General features: G+C 45.7%; 1 protein-coding gene across 6 annotated transcripts; it reads left to right on the forward strand.

Moving 5' to 3' along the window:
• The first annotated feature begins 9693 nt into the window (after positions 1–9693).
• COPS7A (COP9 signalosome subunit 7A) lies at positions 9694–16617 on the forward strand. Of its 6 annotated transcripts, none has more exons than XM_029206149.1 (8): positions 9694–9803; positions 10285–10489; positions 12400–12475; positions 12703–12791; positions 13888–14090; positions 14739–14844; positions 14954–15105; positions 15255–16098. In XM_029206149.1, exons 2-8 carry the CDS (start codon positions 10328–10330, stop codon positions 15292–15294), a joined length of 828 nt encoding a protein of 275 aa, XP_029061982.1. In that variant the 5' UTR covers positions 9694–9803; positions 10285–10327; the 3' UTR covers positions 15295–16098. The 6 variants fall into 6 exon arrangements, with proteins under 6 accessions (XP_029061982.1, XP_029061978.1, XP_029061981.1 ...); XM_029206145.1 differs by having other exon boundaries at positions 9707–9803; positions 13864–14090; positions 15255–16615; XM_029206148.1 differs by having other exon boundaries at positions 9779–9916.
• The last annotated feature ends 468 nt before the right edge of the window (positions 16618–17085 follow it).

Below are 17085 nucleotides of genomic sequence, written 5' to 3' on the forward strand. Positions count from 1 at the left end.
ATGGGTGTGGGTCAAATTTATCAAGTGAATATTCACTAGCAGTGTAAGTGACTTTTACACTGAAGACTTTGGGTCATTATGAATTATTTCTCATATTCCTGATTGATTCATTCTTTCAGTGACTTTTTTTTTTTTTTTTTTTGCGGTACGCGGGCCTCTCACCGCTGCGGCCCCTCCCGCCGCGGAGCACAGGCCCCGGACGCGCAGGCTCAGCGGCCACGGCTCACGGGCCCAGCCGCTCCGCGGCATGTGGGATCTTCCTGGACCGGGGCTCGAACCCGTGTCCCCTGCATTGGCAGCTGGATTCTTAATCACTGCGCCACCAGGGAAGCCCAATACCTTTTTGTTATTGAAACTTCCTATCATGGATTTTGGGTATCTCTCAATTTATTTAGATCGTTAATGTCTTTAAATGAACTTGTATCATTTTCTGCATACAGATAATGCCCATCTTCTGTTTTACTTATTCCTACGTACTTTACTGCTTTTCTGTTACGGTAAATGGTATTTTTTAAGATTGCATTTCGAATTGCTTTTTGCTGGTATATAGAAACACAATTGATTTTAAATATTGATTTTAGCTTATTAACCACCTTAATAAGCTCCCTTTTATGTATACTAATTTTTCTATAGACTCTTGGAATTTTCTACAAAGACAGTCATGTCATCTGTAGATGATGGCAGTGTGCTTTTTCCTTTCCAATGCTGTGCCTTTAATTCTCTCTGCTTGTGCTGCCTGGGACCTTTAGTACAATGTTGAACACAAACAGTAATATCTGGCTTCTTTCTTTTGTTCCTGCTTTTAAAGGAAACACTTCCAGCGTTTTCCCGGTAAGAATGGTGTTTGCCGTAGTTTTTTTTTTATTATTATGAAATTTTATCAAGTTAAGGAAGCCCCCTTCTATTCCTAGTTTGCTAAGAGTTCTGTCACATGTGGTTGTTGAATTAAATGCTTTTCAAAGCCAATTTTTATTGTGAAATATAACACAAAGATAAATGCAATGAGAACATAAAGTATATTGAACAGTTATAAAGGGAATACTTAGAGAGGGAATACTCATGTAACCACCATCTAGGCCAACTAGAAGAGTCTTGCCAGTATTCAAAAAGGACCTCTGTGATCTTACTCCAACATATACCATTCCCTCCTCACGGTAGATCAGTAGTATTTTGACTTTTATGGCAATCACTTCCTTGATTTTCTTAATAATTTCCCTGTATGTATCTACATGCCTTAACAATATAGTTCCTTTTGTCTGCTTTTGAAGATACACATGTAATAATACTGCGTGTATTTGTTATACATGTAGCAGTGAATTACGGCATCATAGATGGGCATCTTCCACTTTATTAGATAATGCTAAACGCTTTTCCACGGTGGTTGAACCACTTGTCCTCTCATTAGCTGTGTAGGAGAGTTTCTCTTGCTCCATGTTCTTGTCAACACAATATTTTCAGACTTTAGTTTAGGCTACTTTGGTGTATACAGCGATATTTCATTATGGTTTTAATTTACATCTGTCTAATTATTAATAAGGTTGAGCACCTTTTCATATGTTCGTTGACCTTATGGATTTCCTCTTGTGAATTGCTAGTTCAACTCTTCAGTTCACATTTATAATTTTTATGGTTAGGATTTTTTCTTACTCATTTGTAGGAGTTCCTTATACATCCTGGACACATCCTTTGTCGGTGATAATGTTACAAATTCTTCCTTCTCTTCTGTGGTTTGTCTTTTGATGAACAGATGCTCTTGATTTTAATGCAGTCAAATGTATCAGTCTTTTCCTTTATGGTTAGTGTATTTGTCTTAAGAACGATTTCCCTACCTTGAATTCATGAATAAATTCTTCTACATTATCTTTTTTTTTTTTGGCCATGCCACACATCTTGTGGGATCTTAGTTCCCCAACCAGGGATGGAACTGGGGCCCTTGGCAGTGAAAGCCTGGAATCCTAACCACTAGGTCACCAGGGAACTCCCCTACATTATCTTCTAAAACCCTTTTAATTTGCCTTTTACACTTAGTCTGTAGCATAGTAGGGAATGATTTTTGTATATGGCTTGAGATAGGGGTTCAGTTTTATTTTTTCATATGGATACCCAGTTGTCACAGCAACATTGAAATGTGTGTCTTTTCTCTCCCGCTCAAATGTGCAAATCTATCATAAATCGTGTCTAGGTATGCGTGGATATCTTTCTGAGCTCTGTATTATGTTCTAGTGGTCAATTTATCTATCTATCTTGTGCCAGTACTACACTATCTTAACTATTGTGGCTTTGTAATTATGTCCTGGTGTCTGGTAAAGCAAGTCTTGTTCGTTTCCAAGAGGCTATTTTTTGCCTTTTGCATTTCCATGTAAATTTTAGAATTGGTTTGTCAGTTTTATACACTCACAAAAAGCCTGCTGGGATTTTGATTAAGATTGTCCTGAATCTATGAATCTCTTCAGGGAGAACTGACTTCTTCATGATATTGAGACTTCTAATCTATGGATGTGAAATATCTCTCCATTTATTTTAGGTCTTCAGTGTCTCACAATAAATGATAATTTGCTGCCTATGGGTCTTACTCATGTTTCGTTACATATATACCTTGATATTTGATATTTTTCATAGTATTGCAAGGGGTAAGTTTTAAAATCATTCGTCATCTGATTGTTGCTCATATAGAAATATATTAATTGATTTTATATTTTCTTAAGCAACCTTGTTAAACTCTTATTCTAATAACTTATTTGTAGATTCTTTTGAATTTTCTACATATGCAATCACATTTTGACATTTTCTGTAAATGATAACTGCTTCATTTCTTTTTTAATCTAATTATTTTACCCTTTTTTCTTTCTTTCTTTCTTTTCTTACTCGTCTGTCTAGGATCCCTGTTACAAGACTAAATAGAATTGGTGGTACCAGGCATTCTTCTATCAGATTTACAAGTTCCCTTCTAGTTTTCTTCTTTTTTTTTTGACCACACTGTGTGGCTTGCAGGATCTCAGTTCCCCAACCAGGGATTGAACCCTGGCTGCACGGCAGTGAAAGTCTGGAATCCTACCCACTAGGCCACCAGGGAACTCCCACAAGTTCCCTTCTAGTTTTCTAAAAAAAAATTTTTTTTTTTTTTTACCACAAATGGATGTTGATTTCATCACATGCTTTTTCCGTATTTATTGAGATGACTGTGTGGTTTATTCCTTTAATCTACTAAAGTGATGAATAAAATGAATGTATTTTCTAATATTAAGCTAGCCTTAAATTCCTGACATAAATTCAAGTTACTCTTGGTGTATTATCTTTTTTGCATTTTGCTAGATTCAGTTTGCTCTTGTTTTATTGAAGATTTTTGTATCTCTGTTAATAAGTGAGATTGGCCTGCAATTTTCCTTTCTCGTATTACCCTTTTCTGGTTTAGCTATCAAAGTAATTCTGGCCCCATAGAATGAGTTATGGACTGTCCTTTCTTTTCCTAATTTCTGGAAAATTTTATATAAGGTTAAAATTATCTGCACTTTGAAAGCTTGGTGCAGCTTGCCTGTAGGATGTAATTTTTAACTCTTTTCTTTTTACACCTCACGTCTCATCCATTTGCAAATTCTGTTCACCTCAGCTTTAAATTAAATTCAGAATCCAACTACTTCTCACCTCCACTGCTACCACCTTCATTTAAGCCACCACAATCTCTCACCTGGATCATTGGAGTAGCCTCGTAAATAAACTCATTGTTTCTGTCCATGCAGCATCACAATATTTTAAACATATGGGTCAGATCCTGTTACTCCTCTGCTCAAATCCTCCACTGGTGTCCATCTCACCCAGAGTAAGAGCCAAAGTCCTTACCATGACCCACAAGGCCTGATATGACCTGGCCACCCGGCTCTCTCTCCCACCTCAGCCACTACTTCTCTCCCTTCTCACTCTGATACCGACTAGGGTATCAGATCAATAGAAATTGACTAGAGGCCAGACAAGAAATTCAGGCAAGACTTTACTGGGGCTCCTGCAGCCTCAGGAGGTAGCGAGAACAAACAGCAGGTTCCCTTGATTGCTCGCTCCCCGAAGGGGGCGGTGAGCTGGTTTCTTATACAAGGTGATGGTAGGGGTGTGTCCCAGGGGGTCAGGCCAGAGTGGTGGCTTAGGTGTTTTGCTCACCCCTTGGGTGGTGTTTTGTACAGGGGGCGGGGGCGTGCACAGTACCCTGTTTTTGCTCCTGGCTCTGCAGAAGTGAAGTGGCAGTTGAGTTTTTGGGTCTTTTTGTATCTTTTTGTTCATAATTTGTCCCAACTGTGCTTGCACATGGTTATTTTTAGTCCCTTATAGTTTCTTTATATCTTGTAGCTCCAGGAGCTGTTTGTCCAGTTGCAAGCATTGCAGCACTGCAGCAAAGGGTCCCAGGTCCCAGCCTGTTTCAACTCTGCTCCAGCCACACAGGCCCCCTTGCTGTTCCTCATATTCATCAATATGTTCTCATCTCAGAGACTTGGCACTTGTAGTTTGCTCTGCCTGGGACACTGTCCCCACAGAAATCCATATGACTTGCTCCTTTTTCTTTCTTTAAAGTCTCTGCTCCATTGTCACCTTATCAGAGAGGCCTTTCCTTACGAATACAAAAGAGCAAACGTCTCTTGCATTCCCCATCCCCCTTCCTTGTTTTTTTTGCTTCATAATTTGCTCCTGACCACTTACGTGTGGACCTATGTATTTACTGCCTGAGTCTCACCACAAGAATGTAAACACCAAGAGGGCAGCTATGTTTTCTATATCCCTAGTAGTTAGAACAAAAGCCTGACAATAAGAGGTGCTAAATATATTCTTCTGAACCACTGATGAATATTTTATTATGTGTCTGACTCCTTAGACATCAGACAGCTTCTCTAGCTTTATTTCAGTGCATCTTGTTTTCTACCCTTAGCATTAAAAACACAGCACCGACACATGGCCTTGTAAATAACTGTCACTTAGTAATAAATGAATGAATAAATGTTACATCCTAATCTTTGCTTAAGTTTAATTAGCTCCCATCCTCCCTTGGAGATCTTTACTTTTCTTCCCACTTTCCCCTTTTTCCTTATTTCTATTCTTCTCTTTCTCATATCTACCCCTCCTCCTCTTCTCTCTCTGCCCTTTCTAATCTCACTTATTTAGTCCACCACTCCTCCTTTCTTTCTCCAAATTCTCCTTTTCTCCTTATCAATTGTCCCCTCATTTTCTTCTCTTATTCCTCTCTCTCTCACGGGACCATAAAACATCAGAATCAGAGCTGGCCTTAATCTCTTACTTTGCAGATACTGAAGAGGAGCTACCACAAGATGGCACAATTCGCTTTAAGGTCATAGCTAGTGTAAAGCTGAATGAATCAGGACTAGATCTCCGACTATCTCTTTCTCCCTCCTCTCTTCTCTCTTTCATTTCTGCTTTTTCTTCTCTTTCTTAGCACAGTGTTGGAGTCAGACAAACTTGCATTTGGATCTCAGTCCCATCACTTATACTGGTGACTTTCAACAAATTATTTAACTTCTTTGATCCTCAGTGTCCTCACAGGTTAACTGAGATATTAATGTGCACCTCAAAGGGTTGTAAAGGTTAAATAAAAAGTTGAACAACAACAACATACACAGACCAAAAAAAACCCCCACAGCTAACATCATACTTAATAGTGAGAAACTCAAAGCTTTCTAAGGTCAGGTACAAGGCAAGGATATCCCCTCTCAGCATTCCTTTTCAACACTGTACTGGAAATCCTTGCTAAAGCAATAAAGCAAGAAAAAGAAAGAAAAGGTATACAGATTGGGAAGGAAGACATAAAACTGACTTTGTTCGCAGATGACATAATCATTTATGTAGAAAGTCTGAAAGAATGAACAACAACAAAAATCCCCTGGAACTAATAAGCAATTATAGCAAGGTTGCAGGATACAAAGGTTAATACACAAAAGTCAACTGCTTTCCTATATACCAACAATGAACAAGTGGAATTCGAAATTAAAAGCACAATGTCATTTAGTAACCAAAAAATGTGAAATACTTAAGTATAAATCTAACAAAGCATGTAAAAGATCTATGAGGAAAACTACAAAACTCTGATGAAAGAAATCGAAGAAGAACTAATTAAATGAAGAAATAATCCAAGTACGTGGATAGGAAGACTCAATATTGTCAAAATATCAGTTCTTCACAACTTGACCTATAGATTCAATACAATCACAACCACAATTTCAGCAAGTTATTTTATAGATATCAAAAACCATTCTAAAATTTATATGGAGAGGCAAAAGACCCAGAATAATCAATACAATATTGAAGGAGACGAACAAAGATGGAGGACTGACACTATCTGATTTCAAGACTGACTATAAAGCTATAGTCATCAAGATGGTGTGGCATTGATGAAAAAATAGACAAACAGATAAATGGAACAGAATAGAGAGCTCAGAAATAGACTCCCACATAGCCAACGAATTTTTTTTTTTTTTTTGCGGTACGCGGGCCTCTCACTGTTGTGACCTCTCCCGTTGCGGAGCACAGGCTCCGGACGCGTAGGCTCAATGGCCATGGTTCACGGGCCCAGCCGCTCTGCGGCATGTGGGATCTTCCCAGACCGGGGCACGAACCCGTGTCCCCTGCATCGGCAGGCGGACTCTCAACCACTGCACCCCCAGGGAAGCCCCTAGCCAACTAATCTTTGACACAGGAGCAAAGGCAATACAACGGAACAAAGATAGTCTCTTCAACAAATGGTGCTGGACATCCACTTGCAAAAAAAAAAAAAAAAAAAAGAATCTAGACACAGACTTTACACCCTTCACAAAAATTCACTCAAATGGATCACAGACCTACGTGTAAAGTGCAAAACCATTAAACTCCTAGAAGATAACATAGGAGGAAACCTAGATAACCTCGAGTATGGTGATGCCTTTTTAGATATGCCACCAAAGACATTATACATGAAAGAAATAATTGATAAGGTAGACAATTAAAATGTAAAGCTTCCTCTCTGAGGTAGACAATATCAAGAGAATTATAAGACAAGCCACAGACTGGAAGAAAATATTTGCAAAAGACACATCTGATAAAGGATTGTTATCCAAAATATATGAAAAACGATTAAAACTCAACAAATAAGAAAACAACCCAATTAACAAATGAACCAAAGACCTTAACAGACACTTCACCGAAGAAGATATACAGATGGCAAGCTCCACATCAGATGTCATCAGGGAAATGCAAAATAAAATGATAGTGAGATACCACTAGACACCTATTAGGATGGCCCAAATCTGGAACACTGGCAACACCGAATGTTGGTGAGGATGTGGAACAACAGGAATTCTCACTAATTGCTGGTGGGAATGCAAATTGGTACAGCCCAGTTGGAAGATAGCTTAGCAGTTTCTTATAAAACTAAACATATTTTTACCATATGATCCAGGAATGGGGCTCCTTGGTATTTACCTGAGGGAGTAGAAAATTTATGTCCATACAAAAAACCTGAACATGGATGTTTATAGCAGCTTTATTCATAATTGCCCAAACTTGGAAGAAACCAAAATGTCCTTTAGTAGGTGAATTTATAAACAAAGTGTGGTACATCCAGACGATGGAATGCTATTCCGCACTAAAAAGAAATTAGTTATCAAGCCACAAAAAGACATGAAGGAAACTTAAAGTGAAAGAAACCAATCTGAGAAGGCTACATACTGTATGATTCCTACTCTATGACATTCTGGAAAAGACAATGTTATGGAGATGACAAAAATATCAGTAGTTGCCAGGGGTAGGAGGCGGGGAGAGATAAGTAGGCAGAGCACAGAAAAATTTTACAGCAAGGAAAATACTCTGTATATTATAATTATGGATATATGTCATTATACAGTTTTCCAAACCCACTGAATGTATACCACCAAGAGTGAACCCTTAGGTAAACTATGGACTTTGGGTGATTACGATATGTCAATACAGGTTTATCCTAGGTAAAAAATGTACCATTCTGGTGTCTGATGTTGATAATGGAGGTTATCTATGCATGTGTGGGAGCAGGGGGTATATGGGAAATCTCTGTACCTTCCTCTCAGTTTTACTATAAAACTAAAACTGCTCTAAAAATATAAAGTCTTTAAGGGACTTTCCTGGCAGTCCAGTGGTTAAGACTCTGTGCTTCCACTGCAGGGGGCAGGGTTCTGTCCCTCGTTGGCAAACTAATATCTTGCATGTCACAAGGCCAAATAATAATAATAATAAAAGTCATTAAAACGTTGAACAAATAAAGGCCTGGCACATAATAGAATACATATTGCCTCTTTTCTCGTTCTTTCCTTATATTTTTCTTTTTCCTTCCCTCTTTAAATGGATAAGGTTGGACTCATTAATTCTTTGGTTCCTTCAAACTTTGGATGCTTTATTATGCCTTTGATTCCTTCTCCTCACTTTCACGTATCAGCTCTTTCATTTATTTCTTCTTCTTCTTTCTCCTCCTCTGCCTCTTCTTCCTCATTTTATTCTTCTCCTTCTCTTTGTCCTTTCCCTGTTTCTGTTTCTCATTTTGTATCATGAACCAAGCCATGTGGACCATAAACATTGAGCTTAAAGTCCCCTCAGCTCCAGCAGTCTACCAGTTCTATGATTTTTTTTTCAGTTATCTTCTTTTTCCCTTTATCTTTCCAGTACTTATAAATTACTTAACTTCCCTGGGCCTCAGTTTTTCCATTTGGAAAATGGAAACAATAATGGATTGTTATAAGCATCAAATGAATGAAGTAAAGCTGTTAGCTCAGTGCCTCACACAAAGGCTCCAAGACACTGTTAACTTTGCTCTCGTTTGACTTTCTGCGAGCCCGGGATGAAATAAAAAACACTATAGAAATGTTAGTTTATTTATTTTTTCCCCTAAAGTATCACAGTGAATTGGAAAGTTGGCTCCAGGTTTGAAAAGACATGGGTTCCAGGGAAAACTATGAATTCTTATGAGCCTTAATTTTCTGATCTATAAAATGAGAATAACAATATATGCCTTCCCTCCACCTAGTGTTTTTTTCCTTCCCGGGAATTAAAAAAGTCAATGTGTAGGAAAGCATCACCCTATAAGTACATGTGGTAATCATGACAGGTGGTGTTCTGGAGCCACAGTGGGGATGCTGTAAAGTTACGCGGATTCAGCGGGATACATTTTTAATTTTAAAAGATGCCTGACCTACAGTAAGCATTCGATACATGCTATAGCTATTACTATTTCCTTTACCGTGTCCACTCTTTTCTCTAGATCCTCCAAAAAAATGAGTGGTTGCGCTACCCAGGTGATCTCTGCTGCTCAACTTCTATTATTGATTGTCCCCGTCCTCTCACCTCCTCATCCCACCAGGCTTTTTTCCTCCTCCCCCTCTCTTACGATCACAGCTTTCATCTCGCCTCAGGCACCCCGTGCAGCCAGATGTCCAGATCTCAAGCAGCTTAGAACTGCCGGGACCGGCCTGAGACCTGGAGTTCCCTCCGCTTTTAGCGTTTAGTACTCTTCCAAGAATAAAGTTTTATTGAAAAAAGCCGAAGAAAAGGCGCCCGTCCTTCTTTCTGCAACAGCCAATCAGAGGGCAGAACGCCTGCTTCGCTCACGGGAGCTTCAGCAGTCAGAGGAAAGGGCGGGGCATGTCGCGCCCGAAGCCCGCCCCGTAAGAGCGGAAGTACGGCCGGAAGCCAGCCATAGAGTTTAGGGGCCAGAGCGGCCCTGCAGGGAGTTGGCAGGAAAGGCTGGGAACAGCTGCCGGAGGTGACGGAGCGGTGGCCCCGCCCGGTACGCTGGAAGACGAAGCTTCCAGGTAGCTGTCCGCAGGGCCTGACCCAGAGTACGACGGGGCAGCCGGCGGGAGCCCACGGTCCCTGGGCGGCCTCTTTAAGGGAGGGGGCGGAGCCACGTGGAAGGATCCCGAGGGTGAGGTCACGTGCTTCGGGGCACATGCGGGGCACAGTGGCGATTTGAGGGAGCGTCGTCGTTGGGGTGGACACTGTGTGACATCCCTCCCCCCACTAAGACCTGTGCCTTGGGGTTCAGTGGGGTGCACTGGTGGGACTTGGGGGTAGGCCCAGAGATGGGGGAGGTGGGCGTGGCAACCCTGTGTCAGCCAGGCTGCCAGCGAAGTGGCCGAATTTAGGATTCCTAGATCCAAGGGTTAGACTGCTCCATCTCTGATTCCTCGTTGCAAAAGTGGCTCAATGCCTCTGCAATAGAGGTCCTAGGCCTTGTGCTTTCCATCCTCCCCAGTTCAGGAACCTCCAGCTTCACATCCTCTTTCCTTACAGCTCCAGACTTCCTGAGCCCAGGTACCCCCAGCTCAGTGCAGCCATGAGTGCCGAGGTGAAGGTGACAGGGCAGAACCAGGAGCAATTTCTGCTCCTGGCCAAGTCGGCCAAGGGGGCAGCGCTGGCCACTCTCATCCACCAGGTGCTGGAGGCCCCTGGTGTCTACGTGTTTGGGGAACTGCTGGATATGCCTAATGTTAGAGAGGTGGGTTCTTGGCCTGGATAGCACCCAGGGAGGCTTGGGGCTAAAGTTTGAATTTGAGAACGGGTGGGCAGGGCTCATTCTGCAACCCCATAACCATTCAGTTGAACAAGAATATGGTGATTATTAACTGGCAGCTTGCAGAAGTAAGTAGGCAAGTAAACCTCTTAATTCCCCTTTGGAGATGAATGATCTGTAAAACCCAGTATTTTTCATTTTTAAGCAAAAGAGCCTGTGATTCAGAATAGGAGACCTGATTCTAGCCTGTCTCCATCAGTGTCGTAGCTCTTAATAATCATATTGCCTTGATCAGGTCACTTTTATTTTAGGGCCTAAATTGTGTTTTAAAAATGGACCTGAGGAAAAAAAAAAAAAAAAAAAAAGGACCTGAGGGCTTCCCTGGTGGCGCAGTGGTTGAGAGTCCGCCTGCCGATGCAGGGGACACGGGTTCGTGCCCCGGTCCGGGAAGATCCCACAGGCCGCAGAGCGGCTGGGCCCGTGAGCCATGGCTGCTGAGCCTGCGCGTCCGGAGCCTGTGCTCCGCAACGGGAGAGGCCACAACAGTGAGAGGCCCGCGTACCTCAAAAAAAAAAAGGACCTGATACTGCCCCTCACTACTGTAGAAATCAGATGAGATTATGGGAAAGTATAAAGTCTGGTACAAGTGGAAGGAATGAATGAATGTGAAATTGGCATGACCTGTTCTCTCCCGTTTGCACCATATGCTAATTCACTTAAGTTTGATAAGGTAGAAGTTATCTTTTTCCCAAAGACACATGGCAAGATGCTAGGAACACAGCAGAGAGAACTGTTCACACGGAAGTGGCAGAGTTAAGAGTTTAAAGCCCAGTGAGTAGGTTGCCAAGATGGGTGACGCCAGCCGAAGCCCTGATATGTTATGACAGTGGTAGGTGGACAGGTATGAGTTAGGTTTTTGAGTGCCAGTGATTGAGTCAATGAATTTAGCCTTATGGAATCCTTTTGGTCCAAAGAAAACTGGCTGCCTTCCTTCCCTGCTCTCCTCTGCAGTGGAATTAAAGAGAATCAGGGTGAAGGAAAAGAAGTGTGTTTTGGGTGCCTGTTCAGCACTCTGCTAGTCGTCTGGGAATACCAGAAAAGCACAAGATACAGTGCTCCCCTTGTGAAACTTACGTTCCAGTTGCAGCGAGAAGATGAATGGATATCCATGTGTAAATCATTTATTTAGCAAGTATTTATCAGCAGAGCCAACTTACATGCACAGCTCTGCTAGACCTAAGTGGGATACCAGAGACCACATCTGTAATCTTGTTGTAAAGAAAGATATTCTTAGGTAACAACCTTAGGTGGGCTTCGATTGACTAAGTGGGTGATCAGTGGTAGGAGAGGAGGTCTGGGTGGACCGGCTTGGGTGATGAAAGCTCCCGGGTGAGGCCGGTCTGAAGCAGAGGCCACAAATCCCAGTGCCTGCTCAGTTCGTGCAGCCGTGAAGGGAGTGAGGCTGAGGCAGAAGTCTTTGGTGAATTGGAGGGTACAGCAGACCCCCTAAAGGTATTCAAATTCAGAAATGCTAAATATACTCTAAGGACCAGACAACACAGTTTGCAGTGTTTGGGGGGTGTGCGTGGTGTGTGTGTGTTAGATACTAAACACTGAAAGTTTTCAACTCTGAATTTAGGGTAGGAATTGGAGGCAGATGGAGCAAGAGGACATTGCGGATTGGGGGATAGTGTAAACAAAGGCCTGGAGGCGGAAGTGAGGCCTTCCTGTGGGGAGAGTGGTCAGAGAGGCAGAGAGCTCCTTTCGGTGAGCTGGGAAGCTAATGTTGGAGGGGAAGACTGGGGCCACAAAGTGGAGCTCAAACTGGGTAAGGCTGGGAAGGTGGAGAGAGAGGCCCTTCCTGTCACTTCTTCTCTCCCATCATGTTCTCACAGCTGGCTGAGAGTGACTTTGCTTCCACGTTCCGGCTGCTCACGGTGTTTGCTTATGGGACGTATGCTGACTACTTAGGTAACAGGAGGGGCTGGAGACTGGAGGTGGGAGAAGGGCAGTTTACCGAGGGACTTAGAAGAAATTCCTGGGATACCCGACTTAGATCCCTTAAGTACACAGGGTCAGGGTCAAGACCTGAATTGGCATGGAAAACTCAAAAAAAAAAAAAAAAAAAAGGCACGGGAAGGAGGCTAGGGCTTTCCACAAATGTGAAATCAGGATTTCTTTGTCTTTTTTTTTTCTAGCTGAAGCCCGGAATCTTCCCCCACTCACAGAGGCTCAGAAGAATAAGCTTCGACACCTGTCAGTCGTCACCCTGGCTGCCAAAGTCAAGGTGAGTGACAGTCCCCCCAGTCCTGAGGCACAGAGAGCCCTTCTGTATCTCCCTTCTCGAGGGTCCATCTGAAGGGAATGGCACTTGGACAGCCTTTGACCACCGTGTTGCTTTTTCCTGCCTCGCCCCGTGCCCCTCCAGGGTCTGTGTCTGAACTCTGTTACCTACGGCCTTTGGGGCTGAATATTATTCTCCTAGTTTTCTATTTTGTTTTTCTTTTTCAACCAACTTAAGTTCTAATTAAAACACCTTTTATGTTTGGGGTCAGAATAGCAACTAGGATACCGCTCACTGTCGTTCAGCGGCCCCCTCTTCCCCCCGCCGTAAAGTCCTCTGCAGACAGCCGCGGCATCCAGAGCTGGAACGAAGCTCTCTCTTCTGGGGAGGTGCCAGCTTCTGTTTGCTAAAATAAGAAACACAGAACCCAGGGTATTCCCTGGCGGTCCACTGGTTAGGACTCGGCGCTTTCACTGCGGTGGCCCGGGTTCAACAATCCCTGATCGGGGAACTAAGATCCCGCAAGCTGCGCGGTGTGACCAAAAAAAACAAAAGAAAGAAAGAAATACATAAGCCAGAAGTGTCTTTGTATATCCAGTTGGGTTCTGTTTTTGTTAACTCTCCGCCTCCGCCCGCCTGCGTCTCCCAGTTGTTACTGACTTTCGGTGTGCTCATGGTTTTACTTAAACCGGGCTGTCTGCTGCAAGATGCCTCTTTGGAGGTAGACAGAGTATAAATGGTAAACAGAGTAGCTCCAGACCTCTCCCACACCACATCCTCCCATTATGTCAAGCTCATCTTGACCAGGTCCGTGTTGTGTCCTGAGCTGGGCCAGAGGATGGACATCCGGGCAGATGTCACCCTGGGGTGGGGGAGGGAAGGGAGTAGGGGAGCATATGTCTTTTATGTAAGATTGTTCTTCTCACGTTATTTCTCAGGTGGGAGTACTTTTATTTATTTTACCTTAGAACCAGCCTCTTAGAGGAAACGATTTAGGAGTAGGCGCGGAGGGTGGGCAGGGGGGAAGGAGGGAAGAAGGACCTTGGAAGCCCTTCTCTGCTGCGGAACCTCACAGCCCCAGCCCGCCCTCGGGCCCCAGTGCATCCCATACGCAGAGCTGCTGGAGGCCCTGGCCCTGCGGAACGTGCGGCAGCTGGAAGACCTCGTCATCGAGGCCGTGTACGCCGACGTGCTGCGCGGCTCCCTGGACCAGCGCAACCAGCGGCTGGAGGTGGATTACAGCATCGGGCGGGACATCCAGCGCCAGGACCTCAGTGCCATCGCCCGAACCCTGCAGGAGTGGTGAGACCTGTGTCCCGGCGCCGTCCCTTCCCTGCTCGCCCCAAGAAAGGGAGGGATGCTTTGGAGGGGGGCGAGTTGGGCCGGGAGGCAGAGGTGGAACCCAAGAGGATGAAGGGGAGTGAGCTCGTTCCTCCAGAGGCTTCTGAGGGAGAAAAAGAGTGGAGGAGGGCCTGGGGGGCAGGAGGCGGGAGGCGCGTCCTCGATGCAGTAACCGGGGGAGGGAGGGGGTGGTACTCTTGAGCGCACCCCCTGCGGTGTGGATCACGTGTCTCCGGCTGCATGCAGCCCCCTGGTCAGTGAGCAGCCCTGTCCACAGGCCACGGGCCTCTCCCGCTTCTGTTTTCTGTGTTCTTGTCTGACTTGAGCTCGTTAAGACACCTCCTCTTTTTCCTCTTTGCCTCCCCCACCCTGTTTTGGTTTTAGTTCCTACTCCCATCTTGCACATCACTCCGGGCACTTCTCTCTCCTCCCGTATCTTACCTGAGTGTCCTGCTGGCTCCAGGGAATATTGTCGCAGGTGGCTCCCCGGTGCCCTGGCAAGGCTTCTGACTCAGACAGGGGTCTGGATGGCCGGGCTTGGGGGTGTCTGCGAGTCTCTCTTTCGTGAGCCTGATCACAGCCCTCCTCTGCTGACCCTCGTTCCCGCAGGTGTGTGGGCTGCGAGGTGGTACTGTCAGGCATCGAGGAGCAGGTGAGCCGCGCCAACCAGCACAAGGAGCAGCAGCTGGGCCTGAAGCAGCACATTGAGAGCGAGGTGAGCAGGCGGGCGTCCCGGGCAGTGACGGCCGCAGGCAGACCACGTGGGCAGGGGCTGGCAGGTTCTGGAACCTTCCTCGTCCTCCCCACTCCTTTCATCCTCGTAGGTCGCCAACCTGAAAAAAACCATTAAAGTCACAACAGCTGCCGCTGCCGCGGCCACGTCTCAGGAGCCCGAGCAGCACCTGACGGAGCTGAGGGAACCGGCTCCAGGCAGCAACCAGCGCCAGCCCAGCAAGAAAGCCTCGAAGGGCAAGGGGTGAGCGGCTGCGGCGGAGCCGCCGGCGTCTGGGGGCCCTGCTGCTGCTTCCTCGTCCCTCCAGTCACCTGCGTGGGGGTCAGGAACGGGGGAGCTTGCGGCGCTGAGGGGGTTCCCTGCAGCCTCTCTCTCTCTCTTCCCCTTGCCAGGCTCCGAGGGAGCGCCAAGATTTGGTCCAAGTCGAACTGAAGGGACTGTCGTTTCTTCCGGGATGTGGGGTCCTAGCTGCCTGCCTGCCCCTTAGGAGTCCTCAGAGAGCCTTCCTGTGCCCCTGGCCAGCTGATAACCTAGTTCATGACCCGTCACCTCCCTTCTTCTCTCCCACACCCCCAGGCATAGACCACACTGTCTCTGGGGGGAGGCAAGTACAAGTCGTGTTTTTGTTGGTACTTTTTGTTTCACGTAACTTTCTTGTGTGTCCCATTGTCCCCTCTTCCTGCCACGCTCCCTCCCCTATTTCTTTAGGAGTCAGCGTCTGTCCCTGTTTATTATACGTCACTGAGTGGGTGGGGCTGCCGTGTCTCCAGCATAACCCACACGTGATCCCTTCCCCTTCCTCCACCCCAGCCCTGCATGCCCAGCCTCCTGCCCAGCCGCCTGTTTGGGCAGCATCTGAAGAGCCATAGGGCTCCCACCTTTATTCCCACCCTGAGAGTTCTGGGAGCCCTTCTAGGAGTCACTGGACACTCACATCCTAGAATCCTGTCACTGCAGTTGTTTCCTGTCCTCTCCTCCCCTTGGGTCCTGGGAGCGCTGCTGCTTCGATGACCCCAGAGCCTCAGGGCAGCTGTTTCTTGAGCTGTTGTGAGATGGTCCTTTCTTGGCCCTGGCTGTCTTAGAAAGCCTGATGGCAATCCTGGAAGGATTTACACTTCCTTCTCTGAGTTTTGTGTGGAAGGGCAGGGGATATAGATTGTATAAAAAGAGTATATATACGTATATCTATATATAACATGACACAGAAATAAATCTATGAGAAGTCTATCTACAAACACGCCCTGAACTGGGTGTCTTCTGTCTTTGGTGTTTGTGGATGGGAAGAAGGCTCATTCCCAGTCCACTCTAAAGCAAAGTGCCGGAAAAACAAAAGAACCAGGTACTGGAGACCTAGATCGTGGGCCGTTTGACTCTGGCCAGATTGGCTCAGCATCTCGGCATTCTTTAAGAAGCAGGGGATGCTCACCGAGCACCAGCATGTGGTAGGCTCTGGAGGTCCAAAGCGATGGGCACTGTCCCTGCTCTCAAGGAGCTTGAGTTCAGCCTGTTTCCTTCCACCTTATAGTATTGTAGGCGGAAGAGTTGATAGTAAACTTCAGTTTTTGCATCAGTACCACACAGGACTCTCCCACCTCAGTAAGAAGCAGCAGTCGGGCTCCTGTCCCCGTCCAAGGCAGAGCGTCCAAGCAGCATGCTGGGAGGATTAGTCTCCTTGGCTCAGCGCACTGCTGTGCACGCCCTAGAATTGGGAAGCTCTAGTGTAAGGGACAGCTGCCCCCCCCGCCCCCGCCCGTGCATGAGAGGCGATTGCCTCCTGAGGGTCCCAGTGTTGACCGAGTTGCCCTCCCGAGCTTGTGCTGTCCTCTAGGTGGAGATGTAGGACAGACTACTGTTTACTGGTCCTAAAGGTGTCAGTTGTAGAATTGGAAGTGGGGGTAGATCCCGAGTTTTCGGTTAAAAGTGGTCCGGGTGAGCCAGTTATCTTGCAGGACAGCGGAGACTTAATGGGACCAGTCCAGTGGGCCCTGTCTCGGGAATTGACACTGTTGGCCTCTCGCTTTAGCTTTGGCCTAGGCTAGCCTGTTGAGCCTGTTGCATCTTGAGTCTAAGTCTCTGAAATAAACCCCTTCTTCCTCCCACACCGTCCACTGTGCAGAAGTCACTAACTGCTGGTGCTTCGAGCCTGTGCCCCCTTTCCCTGCCTAGGCCCCATTTTTCTCTTGAACTTTAGTATCTCATTTGCCTGTAAGCTGCTTCCAGCCC

The sequence above is a fragment of the Monodon monoceros genome, unplaced genomic scaffold (assembly GCF_005190385.1).
Source record: "Monodon monoceros isolate NGI ecotype Baffin Bay Population unplaced genomic scaffold, NGI_Narwhal_1 Super_Scaffold_6, whole genome shotgun sequence".
NCBI classification, from domain to species: domain Eukaryota; kingdom Metazoa; phylum Chordata; class Mammalia; order Artiodactyla; family Monodontidae; genus Monodon; species Monodon monoceros.